Source organism: Musca domestica, unplaced genomic scaffold, assembly GCF_030504385.1.
Source record: "Musca domestica strain aabys unplaced genomic scaffold, Musca_domestica.polishedcontigs.V.1.1 24, whole genome shotgun sequence".
Taxonomy (NCBI): domain Eukaryota; kingdom Metazoa; phylum Arthropoda; class Insecta; order Diptera; family Muscidae; genus Musca; species Musca domestica.
Window position 1 is genome coordinate 11,983,288 of NW_026712272.1, and position 27,838 is coordinate 12,011,125.

Consider the following 27,838-nt stretch of genomic DNA (forward strand, 5'->3'; position numbering starts at 1 on the left):
CTAAGTCACCCATTTTCAATACCAAAAGTCCTGCAGACATAATACACATTTGAGTAAAATTTTATCAACCTACTTCATTTCGTTCGGAAGCTAGAGTTATTTCCACAGACGGGCCGACATCGCTAAATCGACATAGAATTTTATGCTGATCAAGAATATATATACTTTGTGGGGTGTAAAATATATATTTCGAGGTGTTGGAGGGTATAAAATATAGACCATAGTATTTTAAGAATTTAAAAAAAAAAGAATTGTGGTCAATATTACAATAGATATATGCCAAAGCAAACAAAAATAAATTACAAAAAAATAAATGATTTTTATTGTGCGCAAATATGATGCTCATATTCTATATATTTGCATTATATATAGAACAAAATATTTCACAAGGTATAAATAAAAACATTTCTCTATATAATCGGAAAAAACTGTATTTATATGCTATTATATCTTCATTTACGGGTTTGGGTTTTCTTTTGTTTTTTGGAATATTTTGGCACCATAACTAATCTGGTCGTTGTTGGTTGATTGGTTTATATATCCGTTTTTTTTTATATAGAAATTTTTATGGACTCTGTGTGTGTAGTGTGTATACATAAAATAATATAACTATGCCCTGGGTAACTGGACAGAAATAGTGCCATATATATAAGGTGACAAACAAAAAACTACAAAAATGTATACAAAAACTATAGCAAATGAATTTTTTACAAAAATGCCTTGACTTTCGATTTCGAATTATTTCCTTTTTAACGGTTTTCAGTTGTTCTTGGGTGTGATGTTGTTTGTATACATAAATATGTTGTTACTTTTGGAAACTAATGGCACTTTTGTATACTTTGAAAACTTTAAATTACACAATGATATTGTTTTTTATATAACTGTAATTAACTACATAACTAAATACAAAAATCAAAAAAAGATTGCAAAAAAAGAACTTATCATAAAAAACTTTGTTTAAAAAAAATCATCGCCTGAATCACATTTCTCTTGTTGTTGTGGTTGTTGTTTTTACGCTTTTTCTTTAGTCATAATAACATTACACTTTACATACATGTATAATAATAATACATAAACTATTATAATTAAAAAAAGAAATTAATAAATTTACAGAAAAATAATTAAAAATTTAAAATTAAAATTTTGGCAATAGGGTTTTGTTTTCTTACAACTTTTGTTTCTTTTTCTTTTGTTATTGGTAATATATAAAGATAAGCAATAATATTTTATTTTATTTTAGGTTTTTTTTTTCATTTTCAGCATTTCATTAAAATAACTTAATTATTTTTTTTCTACATAAAATAGCACATTTTCATTAATGTATTTCTTATACTTTGCTTTTGTTTTCGTTTTTTCTTTGTAATTCTATTTAATATTTTCTTTTGTTGTATAATAATGCACAAAGTACGTTTAAAAAATTGTTTATGATATTTGTTTACTACACTACGAAAAATTCCTACAGAAGACAATATGTATTGCGTTTTTATTCATTTTTTTTTTGCTTTTTTTGTTGTAAAATAGTAAAGTTTTATTTTGTGTGAGTCTAGTTTTCGTTTAGTTATTCTTTTTCTTTTGTTTGGTTTTTTCTCTCTCTTTTCAGAATGATATTGTTTAGTTAATTGAAAACGTTGCGTGGGGTGTTGTTCTTCTCCAGTTTGGTGTGTAGCATCATCAGCATCATCATATAGCCAGCCATCAGCGGTAGTACTAGTAAATTATAGATCGAGTAGAGGAGGAGGAGGTGGAGTAGCAGCAGAAGGAGCAGGAAATTAATCAAAACCAATTTGTGATGTGATAATTTATTGTTGTTCTGCCCGGCCGCTTGTTATGGAAAATACATGAGGGGGCTGCTTTTTGAAATATATTATTCCACATCGATATTCGTTGTCATCTGATTGATTGGCAGGCAGGTAAGTATTTCAAAATTTCGTTACATCTGAAAAATTGAGTAGAAGAAATAAAAAATAAATAAAAGCTTGATTTTTCCAATAAATGATTATAGATATTTGAAAAAAAAGCAGTATAACAGTTTTAAGAATGTTATACAACAATGAAATTATTAGTATGTCAAGTTTTTTTTTTTCTTATTTTAAAAAAAAATGTGCAGTATAATAGTTTTCCCGAACTGTTTTACAACTATTTAAACTATGAAGAATGTCGTTTTTTTGCCATCTTCTGAAAATCTTATGAATTTTAAAAATTTTCGTTAATTCTGTACAGTGTAACAGATTTTCAAAACTGTTATACAACTATTCAAACTGTGAAGAATGCAGCTTTTTTGTCATCTTTCGAAAATATCATGAATTTAAGCAATTTTCGTTAATTTTGTACAGTATAACAGTTTTCTAAAACTATACAACCATTAAAACTTTGAAGGATGTATTTTTTGTCATCTTTCGAAAATATTATGAATTGTAACAATTTTCGTTAATTCTGTACAGTATAACAGTTTTCCAAAACTGTTATACAACTATAAGGAATATCGTTTTTTTGTCATATTTCGAAAATATTATGAGTTTTAAAAATTTTTGTTAGTTTTGTACCGTATAACAGTTTTTCAAAACTGTTACACAACTATTCAAACTATAAGGAATATATTTTTTTGTCATATTTCGAAAATATTATGAATATTAACAATTTTCGTTAATTTTGTACAGTATAACAGTTTTCCACAACTGTTATACAACTATTTAAACTATGAAGAATGTCGTTTTTTGTCATCTTCCGTAATTATAATGAATTTTAACAATTTTCGTTAATTCTGTACAGTATAACAGATTTCCAAAACTGTTATACAACTATTCAAACTATGAAGAATGTAGTTTTTTGTCATCTTTCGAAAATATTATGCATTTTAACAATTTTCGTTAATTTTGTACAATATAACAGTTTTCCAAAACTGTTACACAACTATTCAAACTATAAGGAATAAGGAATATAGTTTTTTTTGTCATCTTTCGAAAATATTATGAATATTGACAATTTTCGCTGATTTTGTACAGTAAAACAGATTTCCAAAACTGTTATACAACCATTCAAACTATGAAGAATATAGTTTTTTGTCATTTTTCGAAAATATTTTGAATATTGACAATTTTGGCTAATTTTTATTGATATAACAGGTTGGCGAAAAACTGTTATACAGCAACATAAAGGTATGAATAGAATTTGAAAATAGATTATTTACCTATATTGTGAAAACTAACAAAAGTCTCATTTTATTTTGAGGGTATAACAGTTTTTAAAAACTTTTATGCAACAGTTTTGGAAAACTGTTATACAACAATTATATAATAATTATTATGGCATGTTTTTTTTATTTTGTAAAAAAATTTAAACTTTTTGCACAGTATAACAGTTTGAAAAAAACTGTTATACAGCTTCGAATTAGCTTCTTAACACAAATAACACGAAAACTAACAAATGTCCTATATTTTTTGAGAGTATAACAATTTTTAACAGTTATAACAGTTTCTAAAAACTGTTATACTACAATTCCAACAGATTTTGGGGAACTGTTATACAACAATAAAATGATTATTATGGGAATTTTTCCCAAACTTTGTAATAACATTTAAAGTTTTCAACTTTTTTAAACAGTATAACAGTTTGAAAAAAAAACTGTTATACAGCTTCGAATTAGCTTCTTAGTACATATATTACGAAAACTAACAAATGTCCAATATTTTTTTAGAGTATAAAAATTTTTAACAGTTATAACAATTTCTAAAAAAACTGTTATATAACAATTTAAACAGATTTTGGAAAACTGTTATACAACAATAAAATAATTATTATGGGCATTTTCTTCCAATTTTGTAATAAGATTTAAAATTTTTAAATTTTTTACACAGTATAACAGTTTGAAAAACTGTTATACAGCCATTCGAACTTTTAAAAATGTAGTTTCCCCTTTATTTTTCAAAAATATTATAAATATTACAATATTTTAGTTGTTATTGTTACAACAGTTTTGGAAAAAACTGTTATACAACAAGCCAAATGTTTGGAAACCGGTTTTTTTTTTTATTAAATTCTTAACATATATTTTAAAAACTGAAAATTGTCCATATTTTTTTAAGAGTATAATAGTTTTGAATATCTGTTATACAACAATTCAAACGCTTAAAATTAGTAAAAAAAATTTGGTATCTATTTCAAAATTTCAACGAAAAACTTATCCTTTTGAAAGTTTTTTGTTATTTCAAGAGTTTAAGGAAAACTGTTATACAGCAAGCCGATTTTCAAGAATCATATTAGGCGTTTTCAAATATTTAAAAACATTATGCCCATTATGACGCTAAATTTCCATATCTTAAAATTCCAACTGTAGCAGGGTATCACATGCCTCCTAACCTTTTCAGCAAATTTTCATGGAAACATTTTATATAATCTTGAACTAGCCCGTACCAAAAACTAAAATTAACAATAAATTTAATTACATAAATAAATAACGAAAAAGGAAATGGAAAACAAGCGTATAAAAATTCAATTCAATACCAAATATTGCATTTTTTACGCCACATAATAAAAAAAAAACAAAGAAATATGAAAACCAACATTAAATGAATGAATTAATAAATAATAATAATAGAAAAAAGAAACACAGGCAAAACAACATGAAAACAAACGGGGCGCTATGTAATTATTTTGCAATATGAAAAATTGGCTTGGAAAATTCAAAATTTTTATGACACTGTAACCTTCATTAATGGCAAAACTGCTGTTGTTGATGTTGGGGCTGCGATTACGTTTTGAACAATAATCACGAAACAAAAAAATGGTAGCAGTAGCGGTGAGCGACGATTGAATCAATGAATGAGCCAACAAATCTAATGGCAAACGATCAAACAGAGAGGTGGCTGGCAGCTAGCAGTGAGTTGTAGTGTTTTCGGATGCGGCGGCGGCGACGACATGTTCTGGGAACAATGGAATCGAATACAAACGAAAACAAAAAAAAAAAAAAAAAAAAAAAAACACAATATCAATTGTTAATATCAAAAAAATAATACGTATGTACCTACATACATACGATTTTTAAGTAAGTACATAGACGCGGTATTATATGGATGATAGACGACGGCATTTAGAACAAAAACAAAACAAAAATGTCATACACCCAAACGTCCGTCGTAGATACCAAACAGAAAATTATTAGGTATTAGGAATGGTTATCAGCAAAAAAAGAAATTAAAAATGATAACAGGGTATTTTTTTTTGCTTTCGTTATATACCACCAACCTACTTCATAGATATGAGAAGAGGAAGTTTACAATAATTTTGCTTTAAAATATTTTCACAAAAAAAATTAAAAATATTTTATTAATGCTAAAATAAGGAAAACTCTCTCTATTCTTTCTTCTCACATCGCTCTATTTTCTTCTTGACGTATGTACTCTTTTCATTTTGGATATTTTTTCTTCTCACATCACTATTTTCTTCTTGACATATGTAGTCCTTTCTTTTTGTCATGCTTTAACTAACAACTATTTTTGTAATTAACAACAAAAATTAACATATCTCCAGTGGAAAAAGCTAAGCAGCATCAACAACGCGAACCATAAAAAATGACATTATTTTAACAACTTTCATCAAAGTGATGAGAGCAAGAGAAAGGGAAGCGGTCGAGATGCTGTTGCATTGTCATTGCTGTCAGCTGGTGCAGAGATGGACGGTTTGAATATTCAAACAATTGTGAAGAAAAAGGCGTGTGATTTCTTAAAAGGCATTTGTCATGACATTGTCATTTTGGAAAGAGGAAATATTTAATTTCCATTCAAAGTCGAGTCGGTAAACACATATATACAGCATTTTTTTGCACACGTTATGGTATGACATTTTCGTACAACATTCTATGTCTGGCCGCAATCGAAAGTTGTCGATAATAAGTTGTGTACGAAAGCACCGATATTTTGTAGATTACAAATTTAATTCCTAATTACGTAATAAGGAAATATTTGAAATAGAGATCTGCATTATGCATTACCACAGGGAATGTGAGCTCTCTCAAATGGCATCGGAGAATGCAACTTGATGATACGATAATAATATAATTTTATATAGCGACCTTGATAATTTTGGCGATTTGTAATTCTTATAGGAAATTTCACCAAGCTTCTCTACTAATTTAAACCAAATCTTGTAAGAAAAAGGGATAAGCTTGTGAAAACTTGACTTAAGGCAAAAACTGTCATTCCCAAATTTTAGAGTTTCCGCTGTATGGGAGTTATGCCTGAATTTTGAGAGAAGTTAGTATACATTCAGTGAGCTAATAATTCTAAATTAAACTTGACCGAAAACCAGAGAGACTACACCATAAAATGGACGATGCTTAACATTTTTTTTTGTATGGAAACTGAGGTCAATACCGAAAAAGTACATAAAATGAGGCGGAAACTTTATAGAGGACTATATCAAATATTGGGACCTACATTGAATATATTTTACGAAAGGTTAAACAATACATTTATATCTAAAGTATCAATTTCAAACTGACTTGTTTTGGAAATTGTGGTCTAAACCTTAAAAGTAACCTAAATCAGGAGGTGCCAATATATGAGGTATACCAAAAATGGACGAGGAATTAAAACTACCCACTAAGAATCGGATATTATAAATGATAGCCGATTTGTCTGAGATTTAGGGTCTAAAACTTAAAAATACCGAAAATCGGAAGAAAACGTTATAGTGATTATATAAAAAAGTGGACCCGTATTGAATTTTTATTTTTCGGGGATTGATTTGGGGTCCAGTACTTAAAAATAAAAAAAAAATTGGAGTTATATGAACTTATATCAAAAAACTGGACCTACTTTGAATATTTTTTTCGCGGAGTTAAAATATTTACCGAGACTCCAAAATATCAAATTATTGCCGATTTGTATGAGAATTGTACAGTTATATGAACTTATGCCCAAAAACTGGACCTACATTAAAGTTTAAACTGTTAAATTAACCACTGAGAACCCGAAATGTTAAATTGCAGCTGATTTGGTTGCAAATTGAAGCCAAAAGCTTCAAAATTCCTTAAAGACGGGGGTTACCGGGGGTTGAAGGTTATGAAGGTTACACTTAAACGTGAACTAATTGATGCTACTAATTGATGCTACATTTTTTGAGTTACCGACAAATATCGGTAAAAAATGTGAACGCAAAATTATGAATGAAAAGTCGAAATTAAAGTTGGAAACTCAGTTGCTGTCGGTAGGGCTTATAGCATGTTTCCATTGAAAACCGAACAACGTTGTTCGCTCTCAGAATTAGGTACACGAATTAACCCGTTCACACGGCACGATTCGTTATTCATAGTAAAATAATTCATTTTTTCAAAAATTTTGTTTGTTGATTTTAATGGGAATTTATACTAAAATACATTAAATTCTCACTAATATGAGTAGAAGAAATGATTGTTTTTCTCCCAAAGATTTATTATATCATAAATATTATAATTTTCATTCATGTTTTCAACTTTTTGTGTAAATGTTGACATTTTTAACATATTTTTGTATTTTTCTGTTTTTTAATTCTGCTGGAGAGACACTTGTCAAACATTTTTTTCTGCCGATACAAACATTTTGAAAATATTGCCTCTTTTGTTTCCAGTTTTCTGTGGAAATTTCAACTCGTGGACAAAATGCGTACCTCGGATGAGAGAGAAAACAAAATTTACTTTCGTTTGAATGTACATACGCTATTCAACATTGTAGTTTTAATTCATAATTTTCAGTCTTCCCAAAAATTATCAAAATTTCATTAAATTTTTCTATTTTTAATTTTTAAATGTCATAATTTATTTTTTCGATAAATGCTCTCATTTGTTAGGGATGGGACACATTTTTCGTTGTTCTGAGAGTGATTTGATTTGAACAATGTAAAAATATGAGTGTTCGCTCAGGAAATGTTGTGTGAAGAATTAAGTAGTTTTTTCATAGTTAAGGGTCAAACAACGAATAGAGAGCGAATCAAGTGCAGTGGAAACGCCACATTAGCTTGTTGTAAATTTTGGTCGATAACCCGTCGTTTCAAACGAAAGACGTTCTGGCATTGTGAAAATATTCGAATTCCTATTTGCATTTTCAACGATTCGAGGGTATTCGTCTAATATTTAGAGGTGACTAATTTTAGGGTGGCGGTAGAACAATAAAAAAAGAAACAGTTTCGCTGGTGAACATGGACGACATTCGCCAAACTAAGAGTCTTTGCACAACTAAAGAAAGGAAACACTAATAACTATGCCCACACTCTTGGGTAGAGTGCGGGCCTTGACCCGAGTCACAAAAAACCGGAACAGTGGGAGGACTTCCCCTGTCTGATAATGAACAATCATAATTCATCATTTCATTTTTTTTAATTGGTTAACCATTTATGAACCCTTTTAAATAAATAACCAATTTTCCATATGCATAATTGCTCACCGTATCGGCCATAGGAATTCGCATTGCAATTATATTCATATTGCATGTCCATCTTTTTCGCATAAAAACATGTCCCTGTGTAATAAATACAGACTAGACTAGACTTTCCAACCCTGTCTGAAGTGTTTGACAAGATGTCAAAGAGACTACACTCTCACGAGAATAATTGTAAAGATGTACAACACATGATGGAACGAATAAAGAGAAGTGGCAAGTACTAGGTAGATAGAAATGGCAATATGCAACAAATATGTTACAAGATAAAAGATAAGTGGCAACATAGGGTGAAAAACAACCAAAACAAAAATAACATCAATGATTGGTTTGTTCATTGCTACAAGAAAACTATTGTTGCTGCTACTGCTGTTGTTGTCATTAATACTCCATCATCATGTCACTCGATGGCTAAGTTTAGTACGTGGCGTGCATGTGTGTCCCCCGACTCTATGGACAAACCCAGTAAAAAATATTTGGAGTAATCCTCAACCGAGCAATAGAGGAGTAATGATTTCTTCATCCATTTGGAGTAATAAGCGAGCAATGTATGAATTTTGTTTTGCCAAAAAATTCCACGAAGTTGGAAAAAAATTGATGTCTCGCCTTATGCTCCAAATGGATCAATAAGGGATGCATCAAAGCATTTTTGGCATGTTTTTTTTTGTTTGATGTAACTGTTGTTTAACTGTTGCTTTCGTCATGTTCGATTATTTCTTTATGGTTGTCCGTCCATTTGCTCAGTTTTCTTGTGTCCGTCTGAAGTGAAACACGTGTTGTAAGTGTAAATAAAGTGTAATTAAAAAAATTAAAAAAGTGTAATTAAAAAAATCAATTGGTAAAATAATGTGTGATAATTTTGTTTCTAAACGTCATCTTAGACGGCTTGTAAAAAAAGAAATTGAAAATTTCTCAAATTGTACTCGGCAGACTCTTACTGATCAGGAACTTTCGGCACCTATAGAAATTAATCAGTCATCAAATGAGGGTAGCCAATCGGAAAACTTTAATATTCATGACGAAATGAATCCAAATGATACGAGTTTCAGCAGTGAAAAAAAAGATTGTATTGATCGGAAGCTTGCTTCGTGGGTAATAAATAATCGCGTTTCCAACGAATGCTGTAATTCGCTTCTTAGCATTTTAAAAAGTGAAGGTATTAATGTTGCACTATGCAAGGAAACATTGTTGAAAGCGTTATATGCAGAAAACTCTTATTGCCCTAATGAGAGCCCGTCAATATCACAAATGCCACCAGGTGAATATTTTCATTTTGGATTAGAAAAAGCGCTGATGATGCATGGCCAATACTTGCTGTTGAATGCAAAGTCCGAATTACTTCTTGATGTATTTGTGGATGGAATGCCGCTTTATAAAAGCTCATCAACGTCATTATGGCCAATCTTATGTTCTTTCTCAGAGTTCAAAAACTCACAACCATTTTTAATTGCTACTTATATTGGTAAATCAAAACCTCCGGATGTAAAGGATTTCTTAAAAAGATTTGTGGAGGAATACATCTATTTGAAAAATGAAGGTTTTAAAATTGGTGATAAATACTTTACACCCAAAATTAGACTTTTTGTTTGTGACACACCTGCAAGGGCTTTTTTAACCGGTACAGTGGGACACACTTCTGCGCAAGGATGTTCGAAATGTGAGCAAGAAGCTTCATATAAAAATAAGAGACTAAATTATGCTATAGTACCCGGAAATGCCAGGACTGATGAAGCTTTCCTAGCACGAAAAAGTCAAGCATATCACATACAGCAATTTCGTAGCGAAACTCACCCTTTGGAATTATGCAACATTAAGATGGTCACACAATTTCCGCTTGACACTATGCATTTGATTGACCTTGGAGTGTTTAAAAAGATGTTGCGTTTAATTTTACAAAACAAGCATACAAAATCAAAGTTAAATGTAGCGGAAATAAATGAATTAAATCGCAAAATATTGTATATTGCGAAGTATACCCCAAAGGAGTTTGCTCGAAAAGGTAGACTATTTGACGAGGTATGCAGGTGGAAGGCAAAGGAATTCCGGCAAGTTGTGCTTTACACGGGAATAATTATTTTTAAAAACATATTGCATGAGGATTTATATACACACTTTTTACTATTACATACAGCATATCGGATGGTTTCGTGTCCTTCAAATTGTCATAAGAATTTGCAATGCGTTCAACAACTAATGGAAGCTTTTGTTGCCGATTTTGCCTTGATATATGGAAGTGATAAGATCAGTTATAACGTGCACAATTTACTACATTTGGCGAAATGCGTGGAAAACTTTGGAAATGTAGAAAATTTTTCATCATATAAATATGAGAACTTTTTGCAAACCTTAAAAAAAGATTGTCGGAAACCATCATACATTAGCCAACAGCTAAATAATCGATGCATGGAGCGGCATTTGCTTTTGAAAACAAATGATCCTAAATTCTTACCACTTGGGCAAAAACACAGAAACAACTTGTTTATGAGATACAAGTTCGACACATATTTCTTATCCGGAAAATCTCCTGACAATTTTTGCTTCACTATGAGTATGGTTCCAATTAAAGTATATGGTTTCTTGGTAGATAGCGGCGAAGAATACGTAGTCGGTAACGCATTTACAGATGCAGTAAGCTTGTTTCAGTACCCAGTGGACTCTAAAAAGTGTTTAGGAATTTGTAAGGCGAAAACACTAAATATCCACCGAGAGAAAATTAACATGCGTGACATATATTGCAAGATATTTTGCGTACCTGATGGGGAATATTTTGTATTTATTCCTATTCTACACCACTGTCAAATTTAGTAAATACTAATATTTAAACTATATTTCAAACTATTTTTCTACCTTAAGAACCATGAATTTTAATGCGAACATATTCCAAACTCAATCAGTTTTTACGGATGAAACTGTACAAAGCACACCGAATAATGTCGCAGGTAATGTTAACTCATAGCTCTTTTTATATTTTTTATCATAGTAATTATTTGATTTTATGTTCATTTCTAGAAACAAACAATGAAACAAAAAACACCAATAAAAAATTGGAAAACAAAATTGATCTCCTTCAAACTGAAGTCGAAGCTTTAAAGAAAATTATGTGTAAACAGACAATTTTGTTAGAACAGGTCGTTAAACACATACGCCCAACTAGCAAGGATCTCAAAATTTTTCCAATAAATTCACTAGAGGAATTAAATTCGGCAGAACAATTAGTTAATAACGAGCCTGAATCAGAAGTGGTAAGCCAGAGTTTTTAATGCATAATTTAAGTGAATTTGGTACTAAAAGCTAATTATATTTATCTTTAATTATTTTCAGATATCATATATGAAACTAAAATTTGGCAAAGACAAAATAGAAAAGGCGTTACATGCAATGATTGGTGACAATATTTTGCTTCGGGTAAATTGGGATGGAGCTAAAAATAAGACAGCCATAAACAAATATCGGTTGTTTAACTTTTTTTATTTCGGTAATAGCTTGATTTTATAACGTGTTTTAAATAATATGTACATGATGTTTATTTTTCCTTTATTTTTGCAGAATCACTCAGAGACACCTACGAAACTTATCCTGAATTTGAAAAATCTTTTAAGTTGGCCTTTCGCAAATGTAAGGCAACATTTTACCGGCAAACCTACAGCCTAAAATCTAAATAAATAAAGTATTTAATATGTTTTTTTAATTATAAGAAATTATAGTACAAAAATGAATTATTTGTTTTTTTTTCGTTAAAAATAAATGATAAAATATATATTCTTTATTTTACTCTTTTCTTTTACTTCTTTACTTTCTTTTACTCTTTCAGGAGATAACAAAGATTACTCCCTTGATTCTCCTTTCCGAGATCAAAAGGAGTACTCCCTATATGCTTTTTCAGGAGATAACAAAGATTACTCCCTTTGTCCTCCTTTCCGATATGAAAACGAGTACTCCGTCTATGCTCTTTCAGGAGATAACAAAGATTACTCCCTTTGTCCTCCTTTCCGAGATGAAAACGAGTACTCCGTCTGTCATCCAATGGGAGCTCAAAAGGAGTGCTCGCCTCCTAGGACATGCAATGTTAAAAAAGAGTATAAAATGCAAGAGAGTCGGAGATTTAAGGAGTACTCCATTGCTCGAAAAGGAGCGTCCTACGATTAATCGTTGGATGATCCAATTTTTTACTGGGAATGAGTGGTGGTGATGCATACATGCATAGGAGGATGGCATGGACACAAATGCATAATCGTCGTCATCGTCTTATTCTTTTATAGTCTGAGGGCAGGGTTATGAGCACAAATTTACTCACTTCACTAAGCACCACATGTATGCATGTATGTATGTAAGTATGAACATGCAACTAAATATATCAACAAAGACACTTAACATTTCGTTATTATCGACTTTTCTGCTCTTTCTTTTATTTTTTGTATTTCCACAATATTTCGATGGGAGTTTAAAATTAGATGAAAGAAGTTATGGGAAATGAAATAAAACTATGGATGCATGGATAATAATAGACTTTGGAGGCAAGGCATCACAGAAATTATGGCAAAAATGCATTTATTTACGATCCAGAGCCAGTCAGTCAGCCAGCAATCATTGTCGCCAATCGGAAATGTTCAATTTGTTGCTGTTTTTGTTCTAAGCAGGATGTGAAAATAATGGGCCCTTGGCAACATCAGACACAAACATGAAAGAAGATTTTTTCTTGGGAGAAAAATTATCTAGACAGTTGCTTAATATACAGGGTGAGATCAAAAAAACTGCAACCAACTTCAAACTGCTGTCATTTCTAAGCTACTCGTCCGACAGCTGTTAAAAATTATTCCAGTGACAGCTCATTATATTCTTTACAAGCGTAAAAAAAGCAATTTGGGGAGAATTTTAATACCCTCCACCTTGAGTAATGGAAACATTAGAACCAAACAAACAAAATGATCGTGTTTACTTGCCAAAGAGGTCAGCTGAAAATGTGCACCTTCGGTTAGTGTTGGTCTCTCTCCGCTCATATTAATCCAACGTGGCATCAGAATAAATGCAGAATGTTATCGCGAAAATATTCTGGAGGGGGTATTAAAGACTTGGGCACGCAAACATTTTGGCCGCAGACCTTATACATTCCAACAGGACTCAGCACCATCGCACTCAGCACGCGCCACCGAAGAATGGTTACAAAATGAGGTTCCTCGCTTCATTTCCAACGCACAAGGGTCACCAAAATCTGCGGATACCAATCCGTTGGACTATTGTGTCTGGAGTATTTTGGAAAGCAAGGTTGGCACTAAAAAATATCAAAGTGTCGATCACCTCAAGTAAGCGCTTCGCCGGGAATAGGCTAAAATACCGCAGAGCAACATTCAGGCGGCGTGTGACGGTTTCATTGGCCGTTTGAAAGCCATAATTCGTGCCAAAGGTGACTAATTCGAAAAAAATTTTAACTTATTCTAAAAGTTGATGCTATTTCCGACAATATTTGCTTTCATCGAAAAAAAATAAAAAAAATGCCGAAATTATGGTATTTGCCTTTGTTGCAGTTTTTTATTTCACCCTGTATTTGTTTAAGTTCTCATAAACGTTGAGAACTTTTGTAAATTAATTTAATCAACGACGTGTTGCCGCCAATAATATTGCTCATATGACAGTTCGTTTTATTATTTTATTTATTTTTTTTTTTTTGTTTCGAAATGCCTAGCACCAATTTTTAGTTATTATTCAAAATGCGTGCATTGCATTTTTTTTGTTTTAAATAAAAATAATCATGCATATGTATGTCGTCGTTTAGTTGTTGCCGTCGATTATCCGTTTCGGAAATGCCTTCAATAAATCAATGCAATAGCCACCATTACTGGAAGTACGGCAATGAATATGTAGACAAACCGGGCTATGTGGAGGGGGCACGTGGGCTCAACTGGCGGCCTTACACGATAACAACGAATTCCTAATTATGTGCGCTTTGATCGAATGATAGCAAAACAACAACAACGACCACAGTTGTAACCCCACATCTAATTGACTTACAGCTCCAGTTTTTGCCTTTTTTTCTTTCTGTTTTCCATTTTCCTTTGTCTTTTATTATTAACACACTTACGTGAAAGATTCTTACAAAGCGAAGGAGTGTGTGAGTAGTTTATACAAAATCCGGCATAGGCAACCAGTTAAGGTTCGTATACAAATTACAAAAACAACAAAAAACACTGGTGTAGCTCATTGAACTTGGAACGCAAAATGCATATAGGTATGTGTAGTCTATGTATATTTTTGTAAACAGCTGAATGCCATTTACTTATTACTAGCAGCAGCTCGGGCCAAGACGCAAGCACAGCCCATAATGGATGGGCAGGCAACCAAGGCGCTATATCGGTTTCGTGCTTTGCATATGTACATATATGTACTCTTTCTTTCATAGTTCCAATAACACGTTCATATACCATTCGACAATACAATGCTGGCGTGCAGTTTCATTTGTTGGTCCCTCGAATGGGAATGACGGCCGGCGATTTGGTTTGTCCGTCCGTACGTCGGTCTGTCTGTCCGTCTGCCTGTCTGTGTGTGTCATCACAACAAAAGAAACTCAGTTTCGTTTATGCAGAGTTTAATGACGCATTAAAATTTACAATATATAAGCATTTATGGATCATATAGCAGCTACGTCCATTGGTGTGGACATATATTTAGCTATAACAACTAACCAAGCAACCACAATCGTACAATAATAAAATATAGATATTTCATACTTAACATTGTCTAGGAATTCGATTAAGAAATGTTCGGACAATAGAAAAATTACACACTAAAATGGTCTTCTATGCTAATGATAACTACAGCTAATGGGCGACAATAGAACATTATATTCTTAACTAGATTCCAGAATAGTTATATAAAAAAATCTTAAGGTCATCGGTTTTAAGGAGAATCCTGAGAGAAACCTACCTAAGATCTTATACGCCTTTAAAAATACCATGTGGATGTCTCAACAATCTAAACGACACCAAGAATATTTAAAGATCGTCGGCTTTAAAAGGCCACTGGGTTTTATATACAATCAAGAAGGCTAGATGGTCTTCTGAACTAGGGGACCGCAAGGTCTTCTTTTACTATATGGAAGAGCACAAGGCACAAGGGTTTTTGCTGGTAAGAACATTAGAACTTGGTTTAAGTCTAGTTTGGTAAAAACATTTCGATTTTTTCGAAAATTTTGCCAGAGGTAGGTATTTTTACCCTGATCCCGGGAAACTATTTTTTAGATTTTTACCCGAAAGTCCGGGTTCAAGACCACGACTAGACCCACTAGATCCACTTACCCGATATAGACAATATATGTATCGTTGGAAAGCTTATACCTATCCAACAAGTGGTACCATGATGTGGCAATTTTTTGGACCCGCATTTCTTATAGAACCCACAAAAAGTCGAAAAGGGGTCCATTATGGGGGTCAATCATATGTATGTTACATTAATGCTGACACTGTTACCTTTCCAAAATGCTACAATTTGTGCTAATACCTTTTCTGGGTCGTAGTCCTGATGATCTTCTTATACTATATGAATGGTTTATATACAATAAGGAAGACTTGATGTTATTCTAAACAATCTAGGAGGCAGGAAGGTACTTTTTCTTTGTGCTATACAGGTTGAACTTCTTTTTTGAGAACCACAAGATTTGTCCAAGTTACAAATAAACATTTCATTCCATCATTGTTAAAGGCGCTCATTCTTCAAACGAGGAGTGTTTCCGGCTCCATCATTGTACTCCAAGAATATACACATTTGAAATTTAATAAATTTGATATTAAATCCAAAAAGAGCTCCGCTAATAGAAGAGTCCAGGTCTCTTGTACACTTTGACTAAATGGCTATCTACCAAAAAATGACATTTAATTTGACAAGAGTTGTTTTTTTGGCGCCATAGTGTGGCCAACACATCACTAAAGAAAAAACGTTAAATTTAGAAAATACGAAGTAACACCTTTGATGAATAGAAGAAACTATTGCGAATTTCCAAAAATTATCACATTTTATTGTCATGTCCTTTCACAATTTAACTTTAAATTGTGATAGCAACTTGGTAAGCAATTAACAAAAAAAAAACAAAAAAATTTATGGAGCGCAAATCTGTTGTTCTTCGCTGTGAGTGTTGTATACGACTCACATAGGAAATAACGACAAATTCAGAAAAAACACTAAATCGCTATCGGCGTTAATAATTTTTTGTTAATTTGAACAAAATATGGTTTCTTTAATTTTCAATTATTGTTTCTTTAATTTTCAATCATGCAATCATATATTTCCATTTTTTTAAACTATTCATTTGACAACATCTCATTATCAAAATGTATTGAATGACTTTCTACATTTGTTGGCTGTGTAAAAAGTTTCTAAATATAACCTACAAAACGAAGAAGAGAGCGCAATTTTTGTTCAAAGGGAAATTAAAGTTTCACACATTTTTGGAGTAAAAGAGAGAAATGTTACATTTTATTCAAGAGAACGGAGAAGCAGTAAAAATGTAAAAATTATATGGCAACAACATTTATATGGCAACAACATTTTAGCCAATTAGAAGCCAAATTCGACTAGTACAATGTGTGCTCTCTTTATTTTGCCTGTAATGCCATGTTTACGTTAGAACTTTTCGTAGGGTTAACCTACTTTGAGAGGATTTATTTGAAGTAAAAGTAATGGATATGACAATTTAAATCCAAATCCAGTGGGTTAACCCTCATATATATAAACGTACTGTAAGTTTCAAGGAAAAAATTATAAAACAATGAAGTACTATACAAATTTCGCATACACATCACATGGAAAAAACGCCAAATTCACAAAAATGTCAGCAAAGGACAAAAATCAAACTGAACTTGGCATTTTGGCCAATGTCGCATACACATCACAAGAAAAAAAACGTTAAATTCACGAAATTATCAGCAAAGGACAAATATCAAACTAATTTGGCATTTTTCGTCAAATTGCATAAAATTCGCAGTTTCAAGTGTCAAATTTTCCATAATAACATAATTTGTTTTCTCCTTAATTTTTTTGGTTGGCATGATTATAAGTTCAATAAATAACAAAAATTTCACTTTTAACCAGCATCACTAAATAAATCACACACAGACGTACACACACACGATGTGTAAATGGAAAACTTGTAATTTGTCCAAAATGATAACATAAATTAATGTCTTAAAATAATATACAATGTTTAGAAAAAACAGACAATTTGAAAAGCGAATGTCCAAGAAAGAAAATTGTGAGAAACCGGCAAATAGACATTAAAACTAAATCTCCTGGTTTGTTGTTGGTGAATCATAAGCACACACAATGATTGCCGGTAAAAAAATCTATTGGCACCATAACCGGTTAACGTGTTTACATTTCCAAGAAAATTAAATCCATATCTAATTAGCCTAACAACTAAAGTAGTTAGGTCTTTATAAATTGAATAGCGGCGAGCGACACTTTGGCGTGACAATTCAATTAATCGTAAAGTAGAAGTAGAAAAAAAGAAGATAATAAACTTACATTTCAATGGATAACATCAAACACAAATGGTTATTTTTCAATATGGAATGGTGATAAGGAAGGGAGTGGGGGGGGGGGGGGGGCAAAGACTTGGGTGCCCAAAGAAAATCAAATAGGCAAACAAACAAACCTATAAAAACTTTTTGAAGCGGACAAATATGGTGTGTAAACATTATCACCAAGAAGTACAATAAATTTTTTCCATTCATGACCACCCTCCCTATATAAAATGACTGACTGACTTGGGCTTCACAACAAAGAAAAGTTCAATTTGGGTTTTATATTTCAAAACAAAATAATAAGGGATTTTTTATTACACACACAACGATTTTTGGGCCATGTAATGCCGCTAAGAAAGAACGTCATCAGCAGCAGCAGTCACTCATTTTTGATGGTTGGTTGGTTTGTAATGCATTTTAAGTTTACCAAAAAAAATACCCCCATTTCTTTGTGCGTTTTTTTTTTTGTTTGCTTTTGTCTGTCACCCTAACCCATTATAGTATTATTTTTTTTTCGAATACTTTCCAATTCCAAGACGACAATGACGGCGACATACATAACATACTTATTGATACACTCTTGATAAAATATTCAAAATAACCACAAATCGTATCACTTTTAATTTTTCTTTAACTCTCCTCCCTCCCTCTACGCACCGTGATAATCAAATGCCGCATAAAGCCAATGAGCCAGGCCGGGCCAGCCAGCCAGCAAGTCATTCAGCCATGGTCACCACCACATCGTTGGATAGTATAGCCATCAAAACAAGAGTCAACTATTTTCAACGACACAGAGTAGTATATTCAATTTTATGTGTGGTGATTCATCTTTTAATTCCAAGTAAAAAATGGTTACGTTCGAAATTGAAAAATGAAATAAAACAACAAGAAATATGTGAATTGATGTTGTTGTTAGTGTTGGCATTTCGTATATGCATACAGTGGCTCCATGTGGCGACCAATTACACTTTATTCAGAAAAGTAAATGCAGATTGTCTGGAATAAAGTGGGAAATATTCACTTCTTAGCTTTTTTCTCCCTTATTTACTCATATTTTTTTGTGGTAATAATTATTTTTAGTCAAATTCTAAATTTTCTTCTTCATTGCTATTTATTTAAATAAAGAAATTAAAATTATAACTGTTTTTTAGTTTATTTAGACTGCGGCGATTACGGCATACAAAATTCAATGTGTGGCCAGGCAGTTTAAGCACTTGTAGTTTAAAACATTCTCCCCCTCTCATTAAAGAACGATAACTCCAATCAATTCTCTTGCAAATAAATGAAAAACAAAACGAGACCACAAACTGTGTAAACAGTTGATTCTCTTTTCACAGTCAAGAGAAGAGTACAAAAAAAAAGAATAAAACTAAATGAGCAGTTTGAGAAACGACTTGTTAAAGCAAAAAAATATACCATTTTGAATGGATGTTATATTAAAATTAAAAAAAAAAATTAAAAGTGTTTAATGAAGTACAAGCAATAGTTTTAACACAATGTTTTGAATCGATTTTGACATACTCTGCTTTGAAACGATTTAAACATAACATAGCCAAATAACGTGCATTGACGGCGTCGCAAAATTTCGTCCTAGGCTTTGGGGAAAATACAAACAAAAAATAAATGAAAAAAATGGATTGATATTCTTAAAATAGAAATTCCCACAAGTTAAGTTAAAACTTATCGAAAATAAAAATCATTCTTTCCACACACACTGAGCCACTGTTGAATAACACACACAAAAACCCTCACACAATAAATATAACCAATTACATTGGGTGAAAAGATGATAACAGTTGAATAGAAAAAATAAACGACAAGAAAGAGGCAATAAACGAAAGAGGTCTGGGGAAGCAGCCGCTATGGGGTCTATATAAAGATTGAGCTTTAATTTATGCAAAGATGAAATTTCCCAACAAAATAGTTATTTTTTAAAATAAAAAATGATGGTTGCAAGGGATTTGCATTTCGTTCGACGCGAGTGTGTGTTTCGGCGAGTGTGTTAACATTTTATTGTGCGTAATAATGTAGAGATGATTGTTTCATTGGAATTCCGTTTTACATTCATTTTCATTTGTTTATAAAATCCAAAAAAAGAAAACAAAACAAAGCGCAATCAAAGAAATGAACAAAAAAAAAAAAAAAAAACTTTTTTTACTGGTGACTGGTTATGTTATGGAATAGGTTTTTGCTAAATTAGGCAACAGCAAAAAAAAAAAAAAAAAAAAAAAAAAAAAAAAAAAACAATGTTAAAATTTGTGTGAGAATTGGCCTTATATTTTCCCAATAGATTACACCAAATGTTATCTATCATTCGATGTATAATTTGTCTAGTTTAAAGCGCCCCAACAAAATGCAATTAAATGCAGCCGTCTGGCCAACAGATTCGTTTTCAGTTCGTTTTCACTAAAATGATAATTTGTTCGACGATGCTGCTCCCCCATCTCTCCCTAACCTTTCTTATCGCCATTCTAGATTTGTTGGGGGATTTTTTCTTCTATTTGTTTAGTTTCATTCATTAGAAATTGATGAAGAAAATTCTGAAATGCTTTAACGATGAAAATCCCGAAAACAAGGAAGAGAACATCACCACCATCAACATCATCGATTGAATGCCACCAAAAGCAAAAACAAAAAGAATACAATATAACCATCTGCTTCAGATAATTTAGACGATGATGAAAAAAAAACACCAAAATAAAGAAGCAGAACATTAAATGTTTGTTTGGGTCAACGACATTTTATTTTATTTTGTGTTGTTGTTGTGCTTTTTGAAATGTTTCAAACATTAAATGATGGATGACGATGAACCAAAAACAAAAAAAAAAGAGACGGGAAAAAGAATGGCCCATTTGAAAATTATGAATAAGCATTTAACTTCAAGCATACTTCTTTTTTATTGCTTAAAAACGCTTAATTATTAACGTTTTGTAACATTTAATAATAAGAGGTTTGGTCTCTGGGAAGAGATTTTTTTTACACAAAAGTTATACCTAACTACTTAGGTGGAATGAGATATAGAAAACCTAAGGATTTCCCAATGTGAATCTTTAGGTCTATTTTACAACGACACCTAAATTACGCAGTTTACAAATATAGCCCATTTATTTGACATATTGGTAATCTATAGCACGTTTTATTCCAACATATTCGACTTTAGTCTTAATGTTTTCTGCTTTAATTTAATGAGATATATTTTATTATATGCAAAATTAAAAACCAAAAGGTTTTACACAAAAACCACCAATCACTCATTTGAACAAAATTAATCTTAGCATTTATCTATAGAAGACCATTTTGCTATAAAATGGTCAAAGCAACCTTAAAATTCTACTTTTCAAGTGAGTCTGATGTGTGGCCCGACCGCTTTACGTATTCAGCATAACGGTGGCAACATCAAAATCCTTTTTATCCAGTAAAGCTAATGTGTGGCCCGACACCTTTAAGAATTTATTCAGCAAAGACAGAAGAGTCTCTCTATCAATGTTTATATATTCAATATATATTGTGAGCATAACAACTCCTCTTATCTTACTTGTCAATTACAATTACTCTTTCTCACTTGTCAAATTGTTGGGAGATCTTCAGAACACATGCCATCATTTGGCGCAATTCATAGACATGGCGTCCCTAACAAGTGATTTTGTATAACAAGAAAACATGATGGAAATTGCCACAGAAATCTATATAAATGCATCTCAAACCTTGGTGGTAGCGATTGATTATTTCCTGAAACGATGAAAATAGCAAATATATGAACATTTCTGCAAAGGAAAATGTGAGGGGAGGCTGACCAATGTAAGTTAAAGACTTGAGAATCCACGGCTTTCGTTTTTTATACTATTTAAAATATTTACTTTCAGAACTAGTTCCTTTGGCCTGTTATTCAGGAAAAAAGAAACTTGTGAAATATTTGCTCTGCTCCAAAACTGCAAGAATGTATAACTTTTTACTGCGACAAATGCTGAATTATCTTGTCGGAAAAAAATTTTCCGATGCAAGAAGTAGATTCTTTTCAGGTTGTGGACCATCCTCTAGACGGTCTGACACGAGGGCAACGGTGATGATGTAATAGCATAACAGGATCAGTGATTATATTTTTGCCGATTGTCAGGCGGCCCGTTAAGCAATCGAGACAAGTATCATTATATAGAGAGCCGTTATTGACCTCAAGAAAGTTCTACTTGAAAAAAGTGAACACATTCAGGTTTGTTGGGTCTCAAGACATTCGATTGATCTGCCCATCGATGAGATTGTTAAACCACCTATAACCTATTTGTCAGCCTTCACTTCCCTTCTATGAATTGGTAGGCCTGATCTAAGTATCGTGGTGACTAGTCTTACCTCAAGGCGAAGTGGAGGTAGAGATAATTGAACATGCCGTCATCTTAGAGACATAGGTTGTTCGGCTGTTAAAAACTCTAGCGTTCTTCGTATATCTTAACATCATCATTGCTACAGAATGCATAGAATACATGGGAAAGAACATATACATCACTGTGGTGAAAATTAACCGGTCAGACCCAGCAGGGAGATGCTGAAAAATAAAATTTAAATCCATATCGGTGAGGATAACCAACAAAAAATTACTTAGTTACAAACTTATGTTTTGGGTTTGTTACATCCAAAGTTTTGTGGTGTAAGTTTGCACCAATGAAAAAGGGTAGCGTGACTCATTAACATGAGTCAAGTTATTAAACATATTTGAGTGTTTGAAGTCCTTTATAAGGGATGGTTTGTGAATTCCTTAAACAAAAAAAAAAAAAAAAAAAAAAAAGAAGAACGCTTCAAATAGAATGCAAAATATTAATTCTTCTTCCTTCTTTTTACTTTCACTTAAAAATATCATTCCATTTTTATACACATTCCTTAAAACCTGCTCTGCTTTGAAAGTCTATAAAAATATACACCTTCATTATATAGTGGGGTAATTAAAAATTATCTAAAATTATGTAGAACAGGAAAATACAAAACGAAAACGTCTTCTGTTCTGTTTACATAAATATAATTATCTAATAAATTCCATGGTGGAATATATTTAGTTTTATCTAATGAATCACTGCCAACCAGCCAGCCAGCCCACCAACAACCACACATTATTTTACGTACATAGGTTTTTTTGAGTCTTTTCAAACCAAGTTGCTATTTATTTAATTATATGCCATGTCTTATTCATTCAAGTTTATAGAATGCGAAAGTAATGGTTATGAATGAGTAAACACGCACAAAAAGTAGCAGGAGTAGACTTCTAAAAAAAAGCTCCAAGATGTAAAATCTAAATTCAATCAGTGTTCTTTAGAGATATGATTAATAAGACCATGCATGTCTGTGTGGCTGTTCGCCCAACATTCAAAGCATGTATGCATTTGGGAAAACACACACACGGAGGAAACGCAAATGAATATCGGAAATCGGCAAAAAGGGCAGTTTGGCGCTTTTTGGGGAGTGAAACAAAATGCATGCTTTGTGTGTGTGTGGAAAAGCGTAAATGTTTACATTTTGGAATTTTCAAGAATGTATGTTTATTTCCTGTATATTATATAAATACTAAATGTATTTTTAGTATTTCTCTTGATAGATTCAAGGAAAAAAGAATTGGAAAATGTGTTCATCATCAATGGAAGTAGGAAAATATTGTTCTGGAAAAGCTGGCTAGATAAACATAAGGTATTCGCATTCTTCTGACCCATGATTTCCTCAGCTCATCTAAGCACCCCATCTCAATACTTCACTCTTAATTGAGGAAAGGTATTTCAAAGTCCTGGCTAGATAAGTTATCCGTATTGTATTGCACCATGAGTTCTACAGGTAAAAGCGGTCTTATCTAAGAACCTCATTTTGATTTTCGACTCTTAATTCCTGAAAAGATCTTCTAAAGTCCTGATCTACAAGCGTGTAATGTGATGAAATTATGTCTCTTTAGGTAGAAGTCTTACTTCGTAAAACGCAATTTTTTTATTATATACTAATTTGATGTGTGCCCAGCTAGTATGAAGTTGTTGAAAACAATGCGGTAAAGTGAACCGTCGTTATCTTACTTTCCTATGGTTAAATAATAATTCTCTGCTCTCAGGTTTCATGTGTTTGTGGGAGAGAATCTAAAAAAAACAAGTCGTGAGATGTTTCTCACAATTTTTGATAGGTGCTATCTTGATAAATTCGCAACTCCCTTTCACATTTCATAAAAATTAATAACTTGCAATTTGTGTGTGCAAAATTGATGAGTGGCCAGCTACTTTCTAGTTGATGGCAAAAATTGACCGTTATTTTATTTTTGCCATAATTATGGCAACTGCCATTTCTTCTCTCACATTTCTCACACAATTGACATCACTATCAAGAGCAACAAAACAAAAACAGCTGATTTCAAGTAACACCAAAAACTTTCAACGTTTCGTTAAAACAAAAATAATGAAAAGTCAAGATAAAACAACTACTTACCCATAAAGAAATGTAAAAAAGAGTATGAATCCGCATAACATTTTGTTAAAAATCGTCCAGCGACTGCAATATTGGATGAGAGATGGTGCCATGTAGATAATAATAGGTAGGTATGATGTTGTTGCAGCATTTACATGGAGAGTTTTAACCCCATTCTAATTTGTGTATGGTTGTTATTGTTGTAGATTTATTGATGTCCTTACATCATGGAACGTGATATATTCATAGGTATATCTAGTTATGTCTGAATATGTTATATATTAATGTAGTTGCGATAGTTTTTACTAGGGTCTGTCCCGTCCTCATTTATCATTTCGTCAAATACCATTGAATTCCGTTGGCTTAGTAGCTTTATACTTAAAAAATTAGTCGCAGCACTGTATTCTATTCTATTTTTTGCTTTTTAAATATTTACAAGTTTGCAATTTATCACACGCCTTGAACTTTTTTTAAAAACGTAGTGAAGTGAAGTTCGGTTGTTTTGTGATTTTCATTTTCATAATAATTTTCCATTGATGATAACATTGCATGGTTTTTTTCATTAGGCACGTACAAAGATACCCACACAAGGCCTTTTCTATGTACCCTTGCGCAACACCTTTTTGGCTGCCTTAATATTTGGCACTAGAGCCTTCAATTCACTGCAATCATCTAGGAATGGATGTTTTAGCAATTCATCGGCTGTTGCTCGCTTATCGACCTCAACTTGCAGACAGCAATCAAGGAAATCTTGTAAATTTGGGCTTAGTTTATCCCAACTTTTAATGTCTGGCCTACCGTTGGCCGCAATCAAATAGAGTGCTCTCAGCGGCGTCTCATACAAATAGGGCGGCTGTCCCTCAATCATTTCAATGGCCATAATACCAATGGACCAGATGTCGACTTTTTTGCCGTACTTCTTACGCGTCACCACCTCGGGGGCCATCCAATAGGGTGTGCCAACCATTGTTTGTCGTTTCTCATCGCCCTCAATGTTGGCACAGAATCCAAAATCGGTTACCTTTACTGAACCATCCATGCCCAAGAGGACATTGTCGGATTTAATATCTCTGTGTATAATACCCTTTGAGTGTAGGAAACTAATGGCATACAATACTTCACGGCACACACAGGCAATTTGTCTTTCCTTCATAACGGTCTCGGTAACCACATCCGTTAGCGGACCACCATCCATGTACTCCATAATGACCCACAGATGATCCTCAGGTTCCAAAAGATATGCATCCAGAAAATTGACCAAATTTTTATGATTGAAATCTTTTAGGACACGAATTTCCGTCAAAATGAGATCTTTGGAGGACTGGTTCTTTAAGTCGATTGTCTTAACAGCCACCTGATTTTCGGTTTGCTTATCAGCGGCTATGAAGACGATGCCCGAAGCGCCTTTACCCACTTCCTGGGTAGTTTTGTAACGTTCACGGGGATCATCTAGATTACATATCGCCCTGAGTTCCTCATAGATCTCTGAATCGGTTTTTTGGCCACGTTTGTCCTTGGAACGTCTGAGAATGGTCTCGTCACCATCGCCCTCGCCATCAGTAGTGGCCGGTTTAATGATTATGGTGTCGGTGTTAATGACTGGATGACCATCATCTTGGCTGGTCAGTTTGCTCAAATCGGCTAAACCTTTGGAATGTTTATGCGATATGCCCTTGGGTTTAGGTTTGGTCTGAGGTTTGGGTGGCAAAGTTTGTGTTTTTTTGGCAGGCAGAGGAGGCGGCGATTCACCAGTGGCATCGGGTTTTAAAGTTTCACGTTGCTGGTCCAGTGTGGATACCAACTCTTTGATCACGTCATTCAGTCCCGTCAGACGTATGTTGTTTTGGTGTTGTTGATCATTAAAACTATTGTTGCTGCTACTGCCGGCTGTGCTCGAACCACTTATGGTACCACTGCCATCACTGCTCCGTTCGTCCTCCGACTTGTCCAAGTCTTGGGATTTGTGTTTGTTCTTGTAATTCACATAATTATCAATTTCCTTGGATTCTTCGTGTATGGCTTCCTCGGTAATGAATGGCTTGAAGATGACATCGTTCTCTTTCTTCTTAATGGAATAATTATAGAACTTAACAGCCTGGTAAGCGGCATCGGGATTTTTATCTTGTTCATCGCGTGTGATTTGGGCATTCATTAAACGTACCCATGGTGCGGGCAGACCCTCTAGTACGCCAGTCTCTTCGTTACGTGACACATGAAAGTGTCGTTGGAAGTTGGTGGGATTACCAATTTCGGAAATGGGTTCCTTTTTGCGGAACCAGCCTTTAATACCTTGAAAACCGGACATTTTGGTATCTGTTGTTGTTGTTGGTATGGTATATACGGGAATATAGAATTGTGTATAAATTCAATAAACTAATATTGTTGTTGTTGTTGAAGTGTGTATATATGTATAAAAGTGGGACACTTTATTGTCTATTTGGTTCAATTGGAATGAAAAGCGAATTCGTTCCTTTACTGCTCTTCTGATATGAGAATCATTGAATGTTTTGATTCTCCTGCTGCTGCTGCGGGTGCATGTGTGGCGTGTGAGTCATGCAAGTACTCCCTGTGCCGCTAATTCCAGCAGCAACACCACCAACAATTCCGTCGTTTAGCAAGAAAAAGCGTAGCAACGATAGCAGCCAACACACAACTGCACCACCACCACACAGAGTACTACTACGATTTTTTTCACTGCCGACGACTTTTGAACTCCCGACGAAATTCGCTCGCCTTTGTTATCACTTCGCTCGCCTTCTACTTTACAATCAATTTTTTCTTTCTGAAGTATCGCCTGTCGTTGTAAATTTTATTTGCTTAAAATCATCTTTTTCTTTGCAATTTATCTACCTTTGTTCACTGCGGATCACTTCTCGAAGGGCTTTTCTTGTAATTTTTTTTATATCTTTGGAATTTTGTGCCTTCCTTTATTTTTCTACTTTGTTTCGTTTTACACTTACACATACACAAACAAAAGGAGTGGCATTCATGTTACTCTTCTTTTATCTTCTCTCCTTGATGATTTTTCTTGTTTTCTATTGTGCACATTTAATCAAACGAATACTTTTAAATTTTTTTTATTAAATTTATTTCTTACATTGAATGCATTTTTTCAATGACCTATTTTGGAACTTTTTTCCATGTTATGTGTTTTTGTATCGTTTCTCCGCGTTAATGTTTAATTAATTCACCTCCTCCGTCGTTGAAACTAATGAAAATTTAGTCTTCTTCTTGGTGCGTGTAACTCACATAGGATAGAAAATTGGTTCTTCTTCTTCTCGATGTGTTTAATTCACTGGGATTGATAACAAATTCATTGAATCGATAATGTGTGTTATCGAGTGGTTTCGATTACATGTCGCAATGGTTTTAGTCTATTTTTTTATGTTGCTTTATGGCTGTCAACATGTTTCCGGCCTCTTTTAAGCGCCATCTACCGATTTAAAAATGTGACTACGGTGATAGTGACAAAAGAGAATCCGCGAATGCCCTCATCTCACA

At 33.0% G+C, this 27,838-nt stretch overlaps 2 protein-coding genes and 1 long non-coding RNA gene across 4 annotated transcripts; 2 read left to right on the forward strand and 1 right to left on the reverse strand.

The window, feature by feature from the left end:
• Window positions 1–299: 299 nt before the first annotated feature.
• On the reverse strand, window positions 300–27,593 carry LOC101895127 (serine/threonine-protein kinase PAK 2). The gene is made up of 2 exons (XM_005178626.4): window positions 24,359–27,593; window positions 300–1,936 (listed from the first exon to the last, which is right to left on the reverse strand). Exon 1 carries the CDS (start codon window positions 26,640–26,642, stop codon window positions 24,936–24,938), a length of 1,707 nt encoding a protein of 568 aa, XP_005178683.1. The 5' UTR covers window positions 26,643–27,593; the 3' UTR covers window positions 300–1,936; window positions 24,359–24,935.
• On the forward strand, window positions 8,870–12,126 carry LOC131802778 (uncharacterized). 2 transcript variants are annotated; one of them, XM_059123383.1, is made up of 5 exons: window positions 8,870–9,246; window positions 11,262–11,347; window positions 11,418–11,650; window positions 11,730–11,883; window positions 11,955–12,126. In XM_059123383.1, the coding sequence occupies exons 2-5, from the start codon at window positions 11,266–11,268 to the stop codon at window positions 12,068–12,070; spliced, it is 585 nt and encodes a 194-aa protein (XP_058979366.1). In that variant the 5' UTR covers window positions 8,870–9,246; window positions 11,262–11,265; the 3' UTR covers window positions 12,071–12,126. The 2 variants fall into 2 exon arrangements, with proteins under 2 accessions (XP_058979366.1, XP_058979367.1); XM_059123384.1 differs by having other exon boundaries at window positions 8,870–9,186.
• On the forward strand, window positions 21,370–22,048 carry LOC109611820 (uncharacterized). The gene is made up of 2 exons (XR_002194128.2): window positions 21,370–21,715; window positions 21,781–22,048. It is a non-coding gene; the product is annotated as an uncharacterized LOC109611820 (long non-coding RNA).
• Window positions 27,594–27,838: the final 245 nt, after the last annotated feature.

Coding starts and splice junctions, on each gene's coding strand:
- LOC101895127 (XM_005178626.4), bottom strand. CDS start 26,642: ATGTCCGGTTTTCAAGGTATTAAAGGCTGGTTCCGCAAAAAGGAACCC.
- LOC131802778 (XM_059123383.1), top strand. CDS start 11,266: ATGAATTTTAATGCGAACATATTCCAAACTCAATCAGTTTTTACGGAT. Junction 11,348..11,417: donor CACACCGAATAATGTCGCAG/GTAATGTTAACT, acceptor GTTCATTTCTAG/AAACAAACAATGAAACAAAA. Junction 11,884..11,954: donor GTTTAACTTTTTTTATTTCG/GTAATAGCTTGA, acceptor TTATTTTTGCAG/AATCACTCAGAGACACCTAC.